Source organism: Lichenostomus cassidix, chromosome 8 (assembly GCF_008360975.1).
Source record: "Lichenostomus cassidix isolate B80296 chromosome 8, HeHo_3.0, whole genome shotgun sequence".
Taxonomy (NCBI): domain Eukaryota; kingdom Metazoa; phylum Chordata; class Aves; order Passeriformes; family Meliphagidae; genus Lichenostomus; species Lichenostomus cassidix.
In genome coordinates this window covers 8343468-8362138 of record NC_139489.1, presented here as the reverse complement: position 1 = coordinate 8362138, position 18671 = coordinate 8343468, and the positions used below count along the sequence as shown (strand labels likewise).

Here is an 18671-nt window from a genome sequence, read left to right as displayed (position 1 = left end):
CAAAGCTGACCCCTGCAAAGCTACTGTAGGTGGAGTGTGCAGTGAAAATGATTAACCAAGAAATGGAGAATGTCAAGCTTGGCCAATGAACCTTGTATTCATTGGGGTGTTGGGTTTATAGGGGATTTCTGGACTGTGGGAAGCTCTCCGCTGGGGAGGGCTGTAGGATCAACTGAACAAATGAAGCAAAGAAATAGCTGCTCTCCTATTTCCTGTGTAGCCTGAGAGGACAACGGGAGAAGAGGAAAAAACAGCTTGAAATAACAAGGCTTCCCTGCACAGGGCTGGGGAATGGTATAGCTGTGGGGTACCCTGGGCTCACCAAATCCCTTCTGCTGCTCCCATGGTGGCCAGAGGCTGTTCTGGCACTGCCATGGTGTCCCCAGCACCAGAAGGAGAGGCTGTTCCACCCTGTGACAAAGCACACTGCTATTGCCTTAGGAGTGGAAAATCCCACAGGCCAGAAGCAAACTATTTCCTCCAGACATTGGAATGGCTGGTGCCTGACATCTTTCCAGCACTGATGCCTTTGCACAAGCTACAAGCATCAGGAGCCACACACTGAGCTGAAGGCAGCAGCCCAGCCAACATCAGCCATGGTCTGTCTGCAGTCTCCTCTGTTGGTTTTGGATGCTGGGTCCTCCCTATGGATCCTCTCCTTGGGAAAAATGTTTGAGCAGCTATGGACTGTGCAGAACAAAACTTTGCAAGCTTCCAGCAGAGTGTGGAACTGGATATGGAATGGAGGCTGAAGAGCCCTCTTCCTTCAGGGCTGTGTGGTCCTCTAGTGCTCAGTTGTCCATTGTTGTGTCCATTCTCAGCAGTTACAAGAATTCACTGTTGTTTTTTGTCACAATTTGTGTCAGCTGGGAATGTTCTTATCTTAGCTCTTAACTAGAGAAATTTATGGACTCTGAACAAAATTGGCTCTGGCGCCCTCGAGGAAACATTCTGGAGCTGGCAGCAGTGTGATAACAAATCCAGCTAGACTTTTCCTGTGTCCCCCCTGCCTTGGGGGATGCCTCCTCAGCTGTGGCACTGCTGGTGTGATGAGAGCTGCAGCATGGGGACTCTCCTGCAGCTCCTCCTGCTCCATGGTGCTGGCTGCAGCAGGAGCTTCCAGAAGGTACATGTCAGCAGGGTCAGCGTGCAGCAGTGCCCAGTGCTTTCCCAGCCTCCAGGAATCCATGCCAGCACTTCCTGAGGCATGGGAGGTTCTGTGCCTGTGGGACAGCACCACAGCCTCTGTGATGGGCTGAGCAGATGTGGGAGGGTTTTCTCCCTGGGCTGGGAAGTGCCAGGGCTCTGGCCTCCCACATCTGCCTGTGCCGTGGGGTCTGTGCCCTGCTCCTGCCCTTTAGACACTTGGTAAATGTTTAACAGAGACAGCTGTGTCCAGACTGACTTGGCATTTCAAAGGGCAGATTTTTCAGCAGCACAGCTGCGTTTCCAGACGGCTGGATGCTGCTGAGGAAACCCCTTTTCCTATCAATCCATCTCCACGTCTTTCATGAACCCGAGGTGTGGCTCCTCCTGCTACCACAAGGCCACAAATCCTACGGAAATTAAAGGAGGGAAGTAAAGGGATGTCCCAAGTTAAATCCCAAGTCCATAGCAGAGGAGACAGACCTGCCAAACTCGCAGGTCAATATTCACTCCTCCGTGTTGTTTTTGTCACCTGAATTGATCCAGGTCCAAGGTCAAACCCTCTAGTGGAGTTCAGATGAAAGCCATGACCCTTTTCACAAGGAGAGCCAGCCTGTAATAGCTGGTCTGGGGTTTCACTGGGGCATCCACATGTCCTTCACTTTGGACAATCCCAGAAAAAAGCAGTTAAACCAAGTCAGAGAGTCCCTCCTGTTCCCAGAAAGGGCAGCACCATCTTTGCTTGCAAGAGCAAAACTGCACTGATTCACTGTCAGCAGGTTCAGCTCTCCAGCAGGCTGGGTCTTGTCAGAGATTTTTAAAATGGAACTGTTTTCTCTCTAAATTGAGAAATATTTTAAAGTCAGCTTTGAGTCCGTTTTGATTAAAATGAAAAAGAATAAATCCTGACAGCTCTGTCTTGTGTTCATGTATTTGTAACCAAACACTGATGCTCTTTTTCAAAACAATTTTCGAAACAAGGCATGTTAACTGTGCTGCTCTGAAAGAATTTTAAAGACATTTCACAAAATACTGAAATCATAGTGAAATGGGCTGGTCCCCTCTGGGGAACTTGTCGAAGTTGGCTCAGAGGGCTGAATAAATGTTTTCTGGGAACTCTCCAGTTTTCTGACTCATTTCAGCCTGGAATATCCATAGGAAACCTAAGACTTTCCTCAGTTCCTGTCCAACTCCACCAGCACTCACAGAACATAACAGCTGCTAAGAAACTTGCCACTTCTGAACCTGCACCTTTCCAAACACCAAGAACATCAGCTGAGAGGTGAGGGTCTGCCTCTATCAACTCTTTTTCATGTTGCTCAGCCAGGACCCTGTTGGCTTTTCCTGGATGGGATGGGAAGAGAGAACTCCCATAGCAACCCTCACACCTCTGACAGCAAGGGCTGCTTTCTCTCCTGACCATCTCCACATCTTTCCCATTTTCATGGGTATTGCACTATTTTCCTTCAGCCTTTCCACAGCCACGTGGCTTGTATGGATCCTACTTACAACTTCTCCAGAAGGCAGAGACATGATCATGAAAGGTGCTGCAGGGAGTTGTTAGTTCTTCTCCAGAAGTCCAGGAGCATTCATTCCTACTTCATCCATCATGCCTGGTGTCTTGCACAGGTCTGTCCCCACTGGGTGACAGCAGAGACTTCAGTGCCCTGATGGTGAGGGATTGGGATGTTCCCAACTGCACCATGAGTGGCACAAAGCTTACAGCAGGAAGTTGGGCTTTTCACAGACTCCCGAGGGCAAGCAGGGAATGTGGGAAGCCAGGTGATTGGAGTGCACACCAGGAGAACAGTAACAGGAAAGAAAAAGGAATAAAGAGAGAGCAGATTGAGACCATGTTTGAAGGGATGATGATTTGTGCAGCAAGCAGCTGTTTCAGAGTGAAAAATGTACCAACCCTAATTCTTGCTTTTTTTGTGTTTCAAGGGTGAGCCTTGTTATGTCCAGGTGTTTCATCTCACCTGCTTTTTAAACATTTGCTTTGAGCTACTTCAGCTACCACCTTCCCTGAAACTTGTTTGAAGTGAGTATCTGAGATCCTGGGAATGTTTGTGTCCATAATGTTCTCTGCCACTGCTTGCAACACAGAACAAAGCTCTATGTGCTTTGGATACTGTAAGGGGACAGCTGACCCATTCTAACCACTCATGTTTTGGTGGTATAAGTCCTTCTGGAGAGTTTTATTTGCTCCCAGTGCTGTGACTATGCAACAATGTGACCTGCAAACTAAAGAAAAAGTCCTACAAAATAAAGTAGAAAAAAAACCCGGTGGATTTTTCTGATTTTTTTCAATCTCTCAACCTTGCTTGGTTATTTATCTGGCTGCAGAAAGAAATGTGGATTAAGGAGAGCAGATTTAAATTATTAAAATCAAGACAGAGGAGGAAAAATGATCAAAGACCACAGACAGGATATTGTGCTGAAGATGAAAGAAACTAGGAAAAACAAAGCCCTTTTGGCCCAAGCAGCATTTGTACATAATTCTCTGAGACAGACCAAAGCCTGGACTTTGGTCACTGCCTCTGCAAACACACGGTGCAGGTCTGCAAGGGCTGCACAGCCTGAGCCAACAGCTCTTGGTGAAGGAGCTGCAGAAGGGCTGGAAACAGCAGCACTGTGCTGGTGGGTGTGGAAGGGGCTGACATTCCTTCTCTAGCCTGGAGGAGGTCTGGAGGAAGAACTCTCCTGAAAACCTAAAGTTATGACCTACTAAAGGCCTTTCTCTGCTTGCATTTCAGCACCTGAGCTCACCAGACTGCTCTCAGCATCACACTTCCCACTTTCTCTCCCCATTTATGCATCAATGACAGCTGATGTTATGGACAATCTGGTTTGGGAAGGGCCCTGAGTTTTACTCAGAAAGGTGCTTTTCTCTCTGCCCAGCTGAGGCACTTACCTGCTCTTTAAATTCTGGAATAGACCCCTAAATCAGGTCCAAATGTGTGTCTTGTTTCCCCCACACTGTGTCCACCTTCTTCTTTGCCACCCCATCTAGTTCAGTGCCAGGAGAGCTTTATCTGAGCATCCATGCACTTTGCTTCAGCACCTGCTGGATCACAGGGAGAAATTCTCTTTGGGTGCTGGATCTGGGAGTGAGTACTGCAGGATGCTGAGATCTAGGGACTGGCTGGAGGCAGGAGAGAGGTGAGAGGGAGGAACAGCAAATCCTTTCTAGAGCCATCCATAAGGAGCAGCTGGAATGCAGGGCACAAGTTTGCCTGGGGAAATTCCTTTTAGGAACAGGACTCTTTCACTTGGCTCAGCCTTGCAAAGATGGGGAGAGATACAGGAGTGAAGGACACAGTTCTTTCCTTGCAAAACAAGGTCTGTGCATGCTCAGATCTGGGTAGCCAGGAATGCTACCCTGGCAGATGACCTGTTTAATGGAGAGCTCCCATCTTCCCTTTGAGAGGACAGCTAAAACCCCTTTGCTCCTGGCCTGAGAGATTCACAGTCACTCCACAGGCTCCCCCCAGGCAGGGGCTCCATGGCTGGTGCCCCCAGCAGCAATCCTGCAGGGGAAGGGCATCTCCTGGGAGCAGGGCTGTGCCATAGACCTTCTCCCAGCCCCGCAGGGATCCGAGGGTGGTGACTCAGGCTGTGTGACTGTCACACTCCCTGTGTGACTCAGACCTGCTGGTGACCACGGGAAGCAGCTGGATGGCTGCAGCATCCCTGCTAGACCCAGGGAGGCAGATGAATCCAAGGGCAGTGCCACCCCTTGCCTCTCTCCTGGAGAAATACACAGGCTTGGGGAAGAAATCGCTGCTAATGATCATCACTAATGAGTGTTAGTTTCAACACACACTTGCTTATTCAAATCATCTCCTTCATCACTCCCACCTTCTTCTCCAGCCCCTTTCTCCACCTTGAGAGTGAGGGATGGGTTTAGAAACAGCACACAATTGTCACAGTGCTGTTGGAAGCACCAAACAGTGGAATGGCCTAAGTGTAGCCACAGAAATACTTTCTCAGTTTTCCCTGATGCGTTTGTAGATAATAAACACCCATCTTTTCCCATTGCTTAACTGGAAGAAATAACGAGGAACAGGAGTGATGGCAGACCAGTTAACATTTCTCACAGCTTATGGTTAAACAAACAATATTAAGCTTTGCACGACTCCCTGCACAGTTCAACTGCTGGATGGTGTGGAGATCTAGACAGCAAATGAGTTCAGGAAGGGGACAAGTTTGTGGAGGAGAGCTCTCTTGGCAGCTATTTAAACCCATGGGCTGACTGCAAGTCTTTGCCAAAATGTCTCTTGGCCAAACAATGGCACAGCCAGAGAGGGAATCCTGCAGTTACCAGGTTATACTCTCCCACAAACATCTGCTCCTACCCACTGTTGGAAGTAAAATATTGCAATAAACAGCTCTTTGGTCTCACACCATATGACAGACATCACTAAACTGTTGTTATTGCATTCCTTTGGTCCAGCATTAACTCTCACTCCTTCATTTTGTTTTCTTGACTCAGTTTAACTCTAACAGTGAAGAACAATTTAGACAGAGATGAGATTTTTGCTGACTATTTTTAAACAGGATTTAGTGCCACTTTATTGAAACATTAGTTCATAGAGTTTTCAGCTCACTATCTACTTTACTGTGTATCAGGTAGAAGGTGGCTGGATGGAAGGGCAGGGACTGAAAAGCCATCACATCAGAGGCTGGTTCCCAGAAATCACACATTTCTCTTCGTGCCATGGGCAAGACTCTCCACCTCCTTCATGAAGCACAGGCACAGCTCTTCCTGCCACGGCAGAGCCACACACTGCACGGCCACAGGGAGCCCCACAGCTCCTGACACAGCCTGAAAAATCAAGGACTGGACTGTGTCAGGGCACCAGGGCACCCAGGAAGGCCCAGGACATGGCAGAAAGGGAGGGCAGAGGAATTAAAGTGAGAACACGCAGGGTAGAGGCACAGCGGATGCAAATTGCACTATTAAACAAACCCCCACTCTCATCAGGAGATGTAGACAAGACAATGTCCCAGAGGTGTCACTCTGCCCCTTGCTAAGACTTAAACCTTTTTCCTGCTGACCTCTTTCAGCCTCTTGTCCCAAGGATCTCCATAGTGCCCTCGGTAGTCCTTCAGTTCTTCTTCATCAGCTCTTGTGACCGTGCTGACCAGCACCACCCCAGCCGGGAAATTCAGCACATTGTACAGATTGGTGTAGGAGGTTGCAGCTGCAAAAGGTCACACAGAGCATACCAAATGGCAACATTTCATGTGCTGGGCCAGCAATGACCTTCAGATGATCATCTGAGTTGCAGGAATTGCAGACTGGAGCTGCTGGTCCTGAGGGGACCCTGAAAATGTGCTGCTCCAGAGGGACTTTTGATGGAGAAGTTTGAGTGCCAGAGAGCAGAGAGTGACCTGTGTCTTCACCTGTCACTCATGTGGAGATTGGATGTGCTCTGGGAGGGACCAATTCAGAGTCTGCATCTACCCATCACTGGGGAAAAATCCTTTGGAAAAATATTTCCAATATATTCCTGATGTCCAGTTATGTAACACCACTGTGGGGATTTTGGATTCCAAAAGGTCATTGCTAGAGGGATGGAGGACCCTGACTGTTTGCGAGAAGCTATTAAAAAAATGCTTTTTTCTGCAAGTCACACACAGTGAGACTTCCTGCTGTTTGCAAAGTCTTGGGAAATGTGAGACAGCTGCATCCACAAAAGGCTGGTCCTGCACCAAAGTGTCCCAGAGCTGTCCTCATGCCACTCTCTGCTGCAGGAGTGGCTCTGGGGCTTTCTGCAGTGCAGACAGAGCAGGGAAAACTCACCCCTGAACCACTGGGATAGATGGACCACGAATTACTGCCCCAGAATAATCCAAACATCTGCAGCTCACATGAGGTGTGGGTGTGAGAAGACACACCCAGAGACCTCTCCTTTGCTCTCTGGCACAGAGGGAAGAGGGAGCATCACGCAGGGTTTGGGGAATGCCCAAGGGACCCTGGGACCCTGGCTGTGTGCAGAGCCTCCTCAGGGGACATTACCAAAGAGCTTCCCAGCGTAGCCATGGTTAAAGGCTGGCCCTAGAGCAGAACAAAGGATCACATCCAGCCTCAGCTCCCTCCACTTGGCAATGAATTTGGTGCAGTAAGCCTGGAAGGAAAGGCAGAGGAGATGACAAAAGTGTCCACTGGACAGCAGTGGCAGATCTATGCTACTACGCAGGAAAAGGAGGGAAAAGGCCTTCCTGGATACAACAACAAAAAAAATTAAGATAAAATCTGAGCTGTGCTTTGACAGGGTCAAAGGATTTTGTTGTTCCACTTTTAGGTTTCCTGTCAGAATACCATGTGTTGTCCAGACCTAGACATTAATCCTAGGTGTGCATTTTGGAACCGATTTCTTTGAGTATTAACCCAATCCTTTCCATGAACAACTTCATTTTATAATTAAATTTTCATTTAGAATTGAATGGACATCAACAGCAGTTTGTTTAGATGACTAAAAATTCAATTTCCTGAAAGCTTTGGTTATTCCTGTAGAAGCATCTAGAAGATACGAACCTAAAATACTTCCACAAAGCCTTCTTTCATTTTGCATGAGCATACAGGTAAGGAAAATAATCAGAAAGAGACATTTAGGCAAGCCCCAGGATGTCCCCCACAACACAGGATATTGTGCTGCAGCTCCACGAGAGATCCAGATCTGTAGTCTGGTTTACCACAGCTTTGCTGAATATCACTCAATGAATAAATCCATCCTCAAAGAGATGTCCTACTTCCTCTAATCCAACAGACATGGATGGAACCACAGTATGGCTGTTTCTGCAGCCATTTTCTGCCTACAGGGACACATCTGTCCCATGGTCTGGCCCTGTCCTGCACAACCCTTTCACAGCAAGTTTTCTGTACAGGACTCTTCCACATCTCTCACAAAAGACCTGGCCTTGGGGCTATTTTTCAGTCTGACGTCAATTTCCACCTGCAGTCTGAGATCCTTCCTGCTGAAAGTTCAACAAATGAGATGTGTTTCCAGGAAATACAGTCAGTGCAGCTAACCTGATTTTTTTTTTTTTTTCTGAGAGAAAAGCTGGTCACTAGCCAAAAGTTTTGAATCAGCTCTTGTTTGCAGTAGATGAAAATATGTGAATACGGTTTCACTGAACTAAAACAATTCAAAATATTTTTGAAGAAATCAGCCTTCTAAAATTTTTTCTTTTTGGCTTTTTGGGGTGATTGGTTTTTGGTTTTGTGTTTTTTGTGGTTTTTTTAATGGTACCTCTTTTTTGTGTGCTTTTTGTGGGTTTGTTTGTCTTGCTTCTTTCTATGTTTATTTGTTGGGTTTGGTTTTCTGTGGGGATTTTTTTGGGGAGTGGGAGAGGAATCTGTTTTCACCTTAAAAAAACCCCAAGACCATTTCCTTCTAAACACACCCTCCAGCCCAGTGACCAGGCAGCTTTTCAGGAGTTTTTCCTCTGCCCTGTAATTTCTGTAATTTGTTAAACCAGAGTGCACATCCATGGAGTGTCTGGCACTGATGGAGGCTGGTGGGATATTTCTCCTCAGGGAGGATTGTGAGGGTGTCCCAGGGAACACAGATCCTGCCTTGTGGGAGGACACCAAAACAGCCTCTTCAGCGTTGCAAAACACCAGCTGAAAGAGGATACTCGCTATAAATAGACCGAGGCAGCGGAAAATACCAGAGAGGAGAGGTGCTATTTAAACTCAAGGACAAAAATAAAATCAGGATAAAGTGGAAGGGAATAAAGAGCACAGGAAACATGAAGGTTTTTTAGAGCAGGGAGAAGAGGAGCCAGTCAATAAAACCAAATTGAAGCATAAAATTTAACTGGTTTAAAAGAGGAACCTGGCCAGTTTGTGGCAGCACTGGATGCAGCTGTCCAGGAAAAAGCTTCCTGTCTGAGGTTCCTGATCTCAAATGAGTTCATAAGGAAGCTACCTAAGTCATAGAGTTCATAAACACCATTTTTGACTCCTAATGTCTCTGCTTGATGGTTCAAGCATGGCCTTAGCTCAATACAATAACACCTAATACCTGAAATGAAGAATTCACACTAAGAGACAGAAAAGCCAAAATGAAGCCTCATCCTTTGTGGCTTTTCCTATGCTATTTTTGCTTGGACAATGCAGGGCAAAGGCTGATGATTAATTTCCAACCCCAAGTCCATCACAGAGTGCAAAACAGTTGCTTAGAAACTTTGCAGATCTCTCACTATAGTAAGGAAAATAAAATGAAAGCCACATTACTGCCACTGCGCTGCATGCTGATCCCAGAGGTTTTTGGCAGATCTGGAAACGTGGCAGAATTAATCAGCTTTGTGACTGTGGCAACAGAAAACAATTGAGAAAATGCACAGACAGCCCATTTTTATGGTCACTGCATGACCGTTTTGGGAACAAGCAATGGTACCACCCAGGTGATTCCCCAGGTTCACATGTGCTTACAGGTACCTCGAAACAGCTTATGTTAGAGCATGCCAGAACACCTGGATAAAAATAATTTCTAAACTCATTTGCTAGAGTTTGGTGTGGCTGTGCCTCTTTTGGAGGTGCAGGTACCTCACTCCACACCGCACAGGCATGCAGAGAGCTCTGCATTAACTTGGCACAGGATGCTCTGAGTACCAACTAAACAGCCCTCCATGGAGTCATCCTTGCTCTGTCACCCTGTGGATCCTCAAGCTCTAAAAATAACTTCAGGCTGATCAGCCCGGGATAAGCCAGTGCTGAGCCCAGGTCGTGCAGAAGCAGCACACACTGTCCTGGCTCAGCCTGAGCCCCACAGCCCTGTGGCAGAGCTCTGCACAGCCAGCTGTGTCCTGCTTGGACACTTCCAAGCACATCTCCTTTCTCCAGAGCCACCTCAGTGTGTCTTACCCCACTCCACAGAGACCGCTGAGATCCCGGGCAATTCGTGGGTACTTTTGGAGGGAAAAAATATGGGATTAGACAACAATGATGTAGCTGAAATTGTTCTCTATGCTTTGATTGCATTTTGGGCACACATCTTGTCTTAGCGGCAGTGGCTCTGAAGAACAGGCCAGTTTCTGTGAAGTGGGTTTACTCCCCTGTTAATTTATACATTTAATCACAACAACCCATACAAATAAAGCTCTAGATCACAGTACTGGTCCTGGAGAGCATCTTCTGGATGTGGGAATGCTGTTCAGATCCTTCCATTCTATCCCTTCTCCAGGAGCTCATTGCTGGATGAGCTGTATGGCTCACAGGTTTCCTGAGAAAGGATCATATTTCAGCCTCCCCACACAAAACTCCCACAAAAGTCTGTCAGACTCACTTGAAAAGTTCAGCCTGGGTTTAGAGATTAAATGTATTTCACTATGAAGCCCCTCAGGCACCTCACATGAAGCAGCAAAGCATTCCTGGGTGGTAGGACTTACCTCCCTGCACAAAGAAGCCTCCCCACCTTGCAGATTTCCTCTAACACAGGTGAGACTCATCCACACACTTACTATGGGCTTCAAAATGACAGCCAAGATCCTTTTCACCAGAGCAGGAAGCCTGTGAGTATTGAACTGGGATTTCAGGTTGGGATCCACCATGTCTCCTTTGCTGGAAGGGCAGAGAGTGAATCAGTCAGGACAAGCCACCTGCATCAGAGTAACAGCAACAGCAATGCTGCTTCCAAGGCAGGGTTGTCTTGGAGGGGAGTTGCTGGTAGACAAAATCTGCCTGTTCCACAGGAAAACACTGAACAGTAGATGCTGAGGTGTAAATGTGTGTTGCAAAAGTTTCAGATAAATCAGTATTTTACTGCCTGTGTCATCAAAAAGTTGTGCAAAGCACAACCCTGGGCATGCTGAGGTGAGTGAGAGGCTGGTTGGGCACCCACCACATTACCTTTGTGTGTGTGAACTGGCTGCTGCTCGTGCTAAATCCATCCTGCCAGAAGCTGCTCCTCTGCTGCTCATTATTCAGTTTGCACCCACAATATAAATACTGTGGATGCAGCCACTGGCCCCACAGCTCCAGGTTCCACAGCCCACACCACAGTGGGGTTTTAGTCACAAGCAGTCCACCAGGTGGGCAGCTCCATCTGAGAAAATCCCTCTGGTGAACAACTCATCCACCACATAGTCAATCTTGGGTGGTGCAAAGGGAATGAGCTGCAAGAAAACCAGCCCTGTCCAAGAGGCAGCAAAGATTAATGACTCCCAGAGCCCACTGTGAGCCTCCCTGCCTTGCCAGTGGTCACCAGAGCCCAGTGGGAAGTGGTGGGAAATTTACACCCTCCTTTGCTGCTGTAGGACAGCAAGACCTCATTTTCACCTGCCTGCTGTCCTTTCCTGTTAGTCCCATCCAAGACATTAACACAAACTGGGACCTGACACAGGCTCCACTCCTCCATGTGTTAGAGAATTCTTGGAAAATTCAAACCACCAATTTTTAAAATTATTTTTTATATTAATTTGCATTACTGGAACAGCTCCCATATAGAAATCTCCACTGGTCAAACCACAGAAAAATGTAGGCTAAAAGAAGTCTCTGGAGGGTCTAGTGTTCCAGCTCCTTCCCACTTACCCACTAAGAAATCTGTAAAAGTTGTGTTTAACAGCTGAGGGATCATGGAAACTGTTGTGAGTTTGACATTTATGGGAACACCAAACGTGATGGAAAAAATGGTGCTTGGGTAGACTTGGAGATATCTGAACATAATTATCACATCTGTTTGGCCAGAAATGTAAACAAGATCAGTTTGGAAAACAAGCTGTTGCAGTTGCCTTTCTCTTTTACGAGGAGCAAAAGTGGAAATGGAAAGTGATTTGCCAAGACTTTGTAAGGAGCTGGGTAACAGCTCTGAGCAACTACAGGCATGGAAACCCACCGTGTGCCCTGCATCCTGGAGGAGCTTCCTGGTGTGCTGGACAGCCCTTTTCATGCTGGGCGAGGGCTGGAAGTAACCATCTCCTTCGTAATAGCCGATGTGGAGAGGCTTTGAGCTGCTGTAAACCTGTGAGAAGAGGAGCCACGGCTTGCAAACAGGAGAAGAACAAGGTTGGACTGTTCCCAGGGCTCAGGGAGGCAGAACTGAGGTCTCCTGGGTGGGGGGAATGATGGGAGCAATAGGGCTGGTGAAAAGCAGTGTTGTCCAGAACACAGGTCTGCAGCAGTGGTCTTTGGTATGGCCTTTTTGACATGACCTCCTGCCTGCCGGCCCTGCTGTGTGGCTGCTTCTTGGGATCACCCATGCTGGGTGTCCTCTGTCCACAAGGATGTGTATTTCCCTGGATTCTTTGCTATCTTGGTACATGAAACCGGATAGGAAACTGCTGAGATTGAACTTTGTTGCTGTGCAAATGGAGACATGGGAGTGCCTGTGAGCCCTACCTCCTCGTTGAAGGGGATGGGGGGCACAGAGGGGTCCAGCTGGAGCATCTCCTGGCACAGCAGTGCCTTCATGCACAGAGCCAGGCTGTCCACGTCCCTCGCCATGGGCCCCAGCATCCCTGTCACTGCGGGCACAAAGCGCCTGTCACTGCTGGCACAGTTACTAGGAGGGCTCCAGCATGGGGAATTTCAGGTCAGGGAGGAGGAATGGGGAATGCAGAGCAGTGGAAGCCTAATGAGCCTAATGACCTCTTGGCCCAGGCTTCTGCAGGCACGAGGAGGGAGGGCTGCAGCTTTCCTGCCATCCCAGCCCTTTGGGATGCACATCTCACACCTCTCCTCCTGCTCATTGCATTGCCTGATTCCATTCTGTCATTGCACTGATTTCATCCTGCTGAGGTTCAGCCATCACCCAGAACAGTGAATGGTGCAAAAAGGTTATAACTCACGGCTGTTTTAATAGGTCACTGCTTTGCCATGAGGCACAGAGCTGAACAAGCACACTCTGGCATTTCAGTGGTAGGGGATGTAAGAGGCAAAGGTTTGATGTCACAGCATCATCTGGATGACACAGTAAAATCATCATGGACTTACCTGATTGCATTCCTATGAGAGGAGAGACGACTCCCTGTTTGCTGGGAACATAATGGGAGAAGCAGATTAGCAGCAGCTCTGGCTGTAAGGCAGATCACCACACTGAGCTGCAAACTTGCCATCTACCCCCAGACAAAACCAAGAGGGCAAAAGTTCCTGCAAACACTTGACCCTTCCTGGGCTAGGAAGACTTACATGGTCTGTGAGCTGCTAGGGACAGTATTTATAATCTCTTTCTCCTGCTGCAGTTTATTCCTTATCTATGGACAAACTGCCTCTGATAAACAGAAAAGTCTTACAAGCAAAGCAAGGGCTGGGAAATATCTGCAAAGGAGATCATCCTGTAGCATTTGCTTTCAGCTTCTTGGCCAGGCCTATTAAAAACGGAATAAGTCTTTGTTGTGATAACAGATTGAAGCCGTCTTGTGTCATTAATAGGACAAGTTCAATGCTAACTTAACCCTGGAGGAAACCATGGACACTACTCCAAAATTTGATGCACTGTGGGGCACACTTTGCTATCTCCACAGTGGGTGGAAGAAGAAGATGGAGGTTGGGATGTACCTGATCCTGTTGCCTGTGGGTTTGAGGCCACAGAGCCCGCAGAAGCTGGAGGGCAGGCGGATGCTCCCAGCCACATCAGAGCCAATGCCCAGGATGGAACCTCCCCCTGCGATCAGAGCTCCCTCCCCTCCCGAGGAGCCCCCGGGGCTCTTCTGGGGGTTGAGAGGGTTCAGCGTCTGGCCAAACATGGGGTTGCTGCAGTCGTAGCTGGGGAGAGGAAGATCAGAAGGTGAGTGAGGCACTTCTGCCCCTGTGGTTTATATAAACCACAAATACAGGGCATGGAGCACCCATGCAGGGATGAGTGTAGAATTAATCCCTGCAGGTAGAATCAGCATGAAGTACATTTTGAGACAGCTAAATTTAAGAAAAAAGAGACATCAAATACAAAAGAAATCATTTTAGATTGCAGTAACAAGGCAATTAACGTGTGTGATTAGCTTGGATAGCAAGAGTCACTCGTCACAAAGTCACTTGCATGAAGGCAAACATGCCATTACTTTATCATGGTCTGCGGGATGTTGGTTTTCACAAAGGGGATTCCCCCTGGTGCTTTAGAACCTGGACAATGACGCTGTCTTCTTCCTTCACTTGGCCCAGAAATTTCACCATCCCTCCAGAGGAGATGTGGCCCTTGGAGATGGGAAACAAATCTCTTAAGTTGCAGGAAAGATGCTGTTTGGAGCTGTGACAGTAACAGACCTAAGTCGTGATGCCTCTTGTGGCAAAGTTCCCCCCTAACTTTTCTCAGAGGCAGAATACAGCCTGATTATCCCATGGAAACCCAGATCAGAAGAGGTTAGAAATTTCTGCAGAAACCAAAATTTTCATCCTGAGAAAAGCAGGTTTGCTGGTCCCACAATATTGGCTCCAGAACATCCTTGTCTGAGGGAGCTCTTAGCCAGTTCTGATGAGGCCAGGTGACATCCTGGCCTGTTCCCAGCCCCAAGGCAAAAGGCAGAGGAACTGGGGATGTACCTTGCAGTTAATGTGGTCCTTGATGCTGATGGGAATGCCATAGAGCAGCCCCTTCTCCTTTTGCTTCTTCAGTTTCTGGAGATGATCCTCACATCCATGAATGAAGTCTGTCACACAGTTCACCTCCTGGTTAACCTCCAGAGCCTCTCCAGAATAGACAGGAGTAGCAGGACAGATGAATGGATAGAAGGAGATCTTAGATACTGAGCTTCCAAGCTAAATTTCAAGCTCAAAACATCAATATTTATTACTCAGATCCTATGTATAAACTTTAGATGTTTCTTTCTGAGATGTTTTTATGCCCTGGTTCTCTGTCCTGCTTATTTGCCTGTAAGCCACCCTTCAGACATCACAGTTCTGACAAATTGTAATGCCCAATATTGCTGGTTCTCTCAGCAAATGAGCTGATTTTTAATTTGAAAGTCCCACTGTAGGAGAGCCCTACAGCATCTCTGCCATGCTGGAAGTATCACTCACTTTGTCCGTGTAGGAGTAGAGGACACTTTCTGGGGACAGGGACCCCTCCTTCAGCTTCTCTGCCAGCTCCACCATTGGCAGTGAGAGGATATGAGAGGTCTGGGTGCCTGAGTTCTGCAAAGGGTGGGAAATTGGGTACAGAGGGAAGGAAAAAACAGAAGAGTTTGGTTGAGGCTACAAATACCCAATTCTAGCATCTGCCCAGCAATCACCTTGAAGGGAAAATTTTAGGAGACATACTCTGTAGACATGCAGACCTCCCACAGAGCACTGTGTGTGCTGGAGTGGGGAATTTGCTGACGGGGAATTTGCTGAGTCTTAGTTCATAAAACCAGAACCAAAATAGGCAGAAAACTGCACCTTGACTGGAGAGCTGCATGAACCTGTAAGAGTGGTTTGACCTGTCTCTGTTTACTCTCTTACAGACCTACACTCCCCTTCTAACTCTAACTCACTGAATAGCAGTTCAACCAGCTAAAGTTTTACAAAATTTATCATTAACATGGGGAAAAAAATGTGTGTGAGCTGTTTGCAACCTCCCATCTAAGGAAAGAATAGCAGGAGGTATTCCTTAAAAGTTTAAGACAAATCCCAGTTCCAAGGGTCTAACCTCCTAAAATCCAGGGGCTGTTTTGCCTGGGCAGGGACAGGAGGAAATAGATTTTAGTCACTGATGTGCAGGTGTTGGAGGGGTGTGAATCCCCCTTGTACTTTGAGGATGATGGGGCAGACAGGTCCCCTTGGAGAGGCAGAGAAAAGAGGATTGGAAAGGAAAGGTTTGGCAGTAGGGATAGATGAGGAGAATGGACACTGGGGGTGATCTGATTGAGAAGGTCCCAAGCTCCAATCTTTCTCTCATCTTCAGGATTTCCTCAATGGGTGTGCATTGAGAAATACTTAATTTACACTGTCTTTTATGGGAGGACCTTTTAAGACAATGGAGAGTGATGACCCTCAAAAAACTGGGTTGGTGATGCTCCAAAAGGTGCACATGCTCCAACCACCATCCACAGAGGGATTGATCAGAGCTCCCCCATTTCTTTGGTTATCCAAAATATAATCTCTTCCTCCCGTATACCCCAAATTTACCTCTTGCTGAAGCCTGTGAGCTGCCTTCTCCATCCTCTCCAGGGCCAGATCCCAAGCCCTCCTTGCCTCCTCCATCTTCTGCTGGACCTTCCTCCATCCCCTCCATCTCAGAAGCACCATGGCTGCAGCTGAGCTGCAGAGCAGAGCTGACAGGGCACGAGGGTCTCCCCAGGATGGATCCAGGACCTGCCACAGTCGCTCTTGGGTCATGATTTTTCTCTCTCAAGTCCAGCTGCAGACACCTGGCTCTCCCACCTTCTCAGAGGGCTGATGAAGCAGACTCTGCTCTCTCCTGCTGTCCAGGGTCAGCTCTGAAGCAGAGCTGCTTTAACAAAGTCCAGGAATGGACTTTCCATACTGTGGACTTTGAAAGGGTCTGGCTGCTGGAGCAGCATTGTGGGTCAGGCTGCAAAGCAGTGTGCTCAGATCACTCAGTTTGGGGGTTTCCCCAGGGTAGGGGTGTCCCCAAGGCCATGTCCCCCCCCTCCAGCAGCTGCTGCTGTACCTGGCTGTGCTCAGAGCTGAATGCCAGCAATGCCCAGCTCTGGGCTAACCCTGCTATAGCTACATGTAATAATTAATTAACACTTAAGCCCATTAACTAGAGGTGCTCAGCCATTATCCCTGTCCCTCAGGCAGCATCACCTGCAGCGCTTTGAGCCTGGGAAAAAGAAGCTCTGCTTGTCCTGGGGAATCTCATGCAGGAGAGAAACTGTCCCTGTGGAGAGGTGGGAGCTCAGGAGTTTCAAGGGCATGAAGGTGCAACAGTGACTGCATTGTGGAACTATCTGAGGATGCCTTCAAGGACTATGACTGCTCTGTATCATTTTCAAGCCAAGCCCCTTCCAAAAGCATTTTGGCAACCTAGAGCAGAGGGTGAGCATTTTTGGGAAATCCCCTCTGGTGGATCCAGAGTCCTTCTGCTCTCCTGTTTCTAACCCATCCTCCAGCCAGCAGAATGCAAAGGAGGTGGACCATGCAGTCTTACCAGCTGCCCCTTGCCATGAGGGAAGGGACAGGGGATGCCTCTGAGAGCTCATAGCCAAGGTGCAAGGCAACAGCATCCAGGGTAACCCTTGCAGCCTGAAGTCCCCAAAGCCACCCAGCAGCTCCAGCCCTGCCTGGTGCACTTCCATGGTTGTGAGTGTGGCTTGCTGGAGTTCTACACTCAGGGCTTCCAGAGAGGAACAATTACATGTTCAGGTTCACTGGTGACTCCATGGCTTGGACTCCTGCACCCTGCCTACCTCCAGGCCAGGGAGAGAGTGGTTAAATCATCAGTGATGTGGTGCTTGGCTCTGGGAGCAGGAGTGCAGGTGGCACTGCCTTTCCTGGGCCAAGTCCTCCAGGCTCAAATTTTGAAACAGATAGTCCCATCCAGTATTTTCTGTGTGGGAAGACAGCACCTATAACCCCACCCAGGCCCTTGAGGGCTTGGCTTTACATAGCATTCAGTCCTGGGATGCCTGGAGCTCCCTCCTTCCTGTTTTCAAAGCCTGCTGCTAAAGAATGAGGGTCCTTGGGGGCTGCTTTCTCCTTGGCTGTGATAAACACTATCTCAGCCCTTGAAAAGACTCCATACTTTTGCATGGCTCTACAATAATGCATTAAAATCCCAAACATTAATCTTGCCAGAGGTTTGTTACAATCTGCTTTTGACACTCCCGCATTGGGAAAACACTTTGGCAGTGTGGTATTCCTTTCTGGAACACCCTTGGAAACCTGCCGGGAGCAGCCAGTGCTGCCAATCTCAGCGACAGTGGCTGCCAGTGGCTGGAAAACCCTGCTGGAAAACCTGGCATGGGCCAAATGGGAGGAGAAAGCATGCAGGGCAGGCTGTCCACTGTCCATCCAACCATGGCACGCTGCTTAATACAGGCCTCAAACTCAAAGGGGTGGGTTTAGGTAAGATATAGGAAGAAATTCTTTCCTTGGGGGTGCTGAGGCCCTGGCACAGGCTGCCCAGAGAAGCTGTGGATGCCTCATTCCTGGAAGTGTTCACAACCAGGTTGGGTGGGGCTCTGAGACACCTGGTCTAGTGCAAGGTGTCCCTGCCCTTGAAGTGAATTGGGACGAGATGATTTCTAAGGCCCCTTCCAACCCCAGCTATTCTGTGATTCCATGATTTCTCCTTCATGCTGAGCAGGGTGCCAGCAGCCCTGTGCAGTGGGAAGTGGGCCAGCTCCCTCCCTGCTTGCCAGAGTCTGCTTACAAGCTCAGCATTCCCTTCTGATTGCTTGTCTGTGCTAGGGAAAACGCCAGATTTCATCCCCAGGGTGCTGAGAACAGAGGGGAAAATCCCTGTTTCTACAGCACTCCAAGTAGTAGTCTGAGCATCTCAGACAGAAACAGTTCCCCCAGCCCCCAGTTTCCACATTTGTAAGAAAAAGATAATGTTCTTGTATTTCCCTGGGGTGATTAAAGCCCACCCCAACCCCCCACACAAACACAGACTTGAAATAACAGACCCAGA

The 18671-nt window shown here is 48.2% G+C and overlaps 1 protein-coding gene across 1 annotated transcript; it reads right to left on the bottom strand.

Moving 5' to 3' along the window:
- Positions 1 to 5693: 5693 nt before the first annotated feature.
- LOC146433758 (vitamin D3 hydroxylase-associated protein-like) lies at positions 5694 to 17209 on the bottom strand. The gene is given in 17 exon segments (XM_085067683.1): positions 5694 to 5974; positions 6208 to 6353; positions 7172 to 7280; positions 8012 to 8015; positions 9401 to 9436; positions 10025 to 10068; positions 10621 to 10720; positions 11177 to 11274; positions 11994 to 12119; positions 12497 to 12621; positions 13091 to 13131; positions 13655 to 13861; positions 14155 to 14197; positions 14200 to 14287; positions 14633 to 14776; positions 15110 to 15223; positions 16199 to 17209. Coding segments are annotated over 17 exon segments (1764 nt in total). The 5' UTR covers positions 16409 to 17209; the 3' UTR covers positions 5694 to 5845.
- Positions 17210 to 18671: the final 1462 nt, after the last annotated feature.